Source organism: Glandiceps talaboti, chromosome 22, assembly GCF_964340395.1.
Source record: "Glandiceps talaboti chromosome 22, keGlaTala1.1, whole genome shotgun sequence".
Lineage (NCBI taxonomy): Eukaryota > Metazoa > Hemichordata > Enteropneusta > Spengelidae > Glandiceps > Glandiceps talaboti.
In genome coordinates, this window is record NC_135570.1 from 13,822,822 (window position 1) to 13,825,321 (window position 2,500).

Genomic DNA, 2,500 nt, shown 5'->3' on the forward strand with positions numbered 1-2,500 from the left:
TCCAAAAGACATTAATACGATATCCTTTCTTCGGCATTGGCAGTTGCTATGAATATGATTATATGTAAATACCAACCCCTTTTAAACGCTTTTACTTTTATCTGATTACAGAAATTCATGCAGAGATATAAATTTGGATCCGTGACAACTCCAGATCTGTGGGCTACTTTAAATGAGGTAATTTTTGTCGCCATTATTTGATTGGTGTACAGTAAGTCCAGAGTGTTAATTTGAACAGTCCTAATGGACACCCTCTACCCTCTAATTGAGTCTGGAAAGTCAACTGAATGTTTATGATGTTTGTGAATTCGAAAAAAAAGTCGAAAAAATGTTTTTCAAATTTCTTTATTCGATAACATCGTTACTGATATTATAGTACTGCGAGTGCCGTTTATATCAGGCAGTGAGACGCCTGATAAGTCACAAAGTAGGGGGTAAAATGTCATGATGTTCTAGTTGTACCAAATAGGCCTTTACAAAATTTGCCACGGTGGCGCTCTACTTCCTGTATATGTGTACCTTGGGGTATACATGTTATGGGTTACTCAGTTAATCACAGCGCACTGCTGCTTTCCTCAACGTCTGAACAATACGAAAAACATCTCGGTACTATGAGGTGATGATACCCCCAATTTGAGTGAGGGCGCTGTGTTCTCAATTTCCTGTTTGTAGTCTGGATTGGCCTATTTGATGCGTATTCAATGTTTCTCTATGCAGGATTCAGACTTCGACGTTCCTAAAGTGATGGACACGTGGACTTTACAGATGGGTTACCCAGTGGTTACTTTGGAGAAATTCCATAACCATAAAGGGGAAGACAAAGTAAGACTGACTCAGACACGTTTCTTGATTGACCCGGATGCAACTGATACCACGACGTCACCATACAAGTAATTATGTTCAACCTATTCAAATTTTACGTCACAACTGGGTTCGGTCAACCATCCAATCGAAAGTCGATTTAGAAATTAAAAGCAGTGGTTGATGGGTAAAAATGTGTTAGTTTGTTTGATGTATACGGGGTGGGTGGTTGGATGGTTGGATGGAAGGATGGCTGGAGCCTGGATGGATGGCTGGCTAAGAGAATGTGTGAGTGGATGTAGACCGATGGATGGATGGATGGATGGATTTTACATTCAACATACATGTATGTATTCTGTATTCATGTAGATTCTGTGTAGACCCACAGCGTTATGTACAACATTAAAGATAGACACCTTTTCTCAAATACATATATCATTACCAAGCCATTGAAATAAAAGAAGTAACCCTTCAAAAGTATTTCTATGGAAAGGTTAAACCAATTGTGACCGCCTTTGATTCATAGCTTGAAGATTAGACTTAAATAACTACTCTGGCTCGTGACAAATGGATGTGATATAAAATACCGCCCTCACACGGCGATGTGTGGCGATGTTATTCGAACTTGTTTTTCTTTTTATGTGAACCATATGATATGAAAACACTTTGAATGGCAAATGACATTATCTTTAGTATATGTTCTTATGTTTAATTTTTCCCTTCACAGTTATGAATGGTATATTAACTTTGATTTCCTATCAGAAAACGGTGAATACGAATCACTTTGGATGGACCGAGGACAAGGTAGGTAGGGAGGGACAAACCGTAAGATAATATGGGAGACTGACAGACTTTAAACGGACAGATAGACTGACTGATTGACTGACTGACTGACTGACTGACTGACTGACTGACTGACATGTACAGACAGACTTACTTACTTACTTACATAGGGAAGACAGACAGACAGACAGACAGACAGACAGACAGACAGACAGACAGACAAACAAACAAACAGACAGACAAACAAACAAACAAACAGACACACACACACACACACACACACACACACACAGACTTTTAGAATTGTATATCTAATTTAGGGATTTGTATTTGAATATTATGTTTGGATGCGTCACATTCCAATTCATTCCCTATCTAGCTGTCTTTGATTGGCCCAGCGATGGATCAACATGGATTAAAGGAAACGTCAATCAAACTGGTGTCTACCGTGTCAACTATGACGCCGACATGTGGAAAGCACTTGCTGACCAATTATCAACAGACCATGTGGTAAGGTTTATAAAGCTGCTAACAATTTGAATACAACCATTAAAAAATTGTTGTTGTGTTGGTCGTTGAGGGCGTATGCTACCCCACCACACATGCATGTATTGAGCATGATGGATTAATGCTAATTACTATGAGTTATAAATCAAAGTTTGAAATCGTGTTTACATATTTTTTCAGGCTTTCACTGCTGGTAACAGAGCTGGTCTATTAAATGATGCGTTTAATCTTGCAAGGTAAGATGAAAGTTGAGTTGGGGAAGAAATGCAATATAGATAATTTCGTCCTGTGAAAACCTATTCTGCAGTAAAAGGAATGCAACAAATGTGTTTCGGTTGATAACACTTTGAATGTCGTTCCATATCTGTGTATGTTGTGTGTTGGCTTATATCTTCCATTTCTCTGAGGA

At 38.6% G+C, this 2,500-nt stretch overlaps 1 protein-coding gene across 1 annotated transcript in view; it reads left to right on the forward strand.

The window, feature by feature from the left end:
* LOC144452305 (glutamyl aminopeptidase-like) overlaps positions 1 to 2,500 on the forward strand; it is a 16,905-nt gene that overhangs the window by 10,382 nt on the left and 4,023 nt on the right. Inside the window, 5 exon segments of the mRNA XM_078143374.1 lie at positions 112 to 177; positions 718 to 890; positions 1,529 to 1,605; positions 1,964 to 2,094; positions 2,272 to 2,327. Coding sequence (XP_077999500.1) covers positions 112 to 177; positions 718 to 890; positions 1,529 to 1,605; positions 1,964 to 2,094; positions 2,272 to 2,327 — 503 coding nt within the window.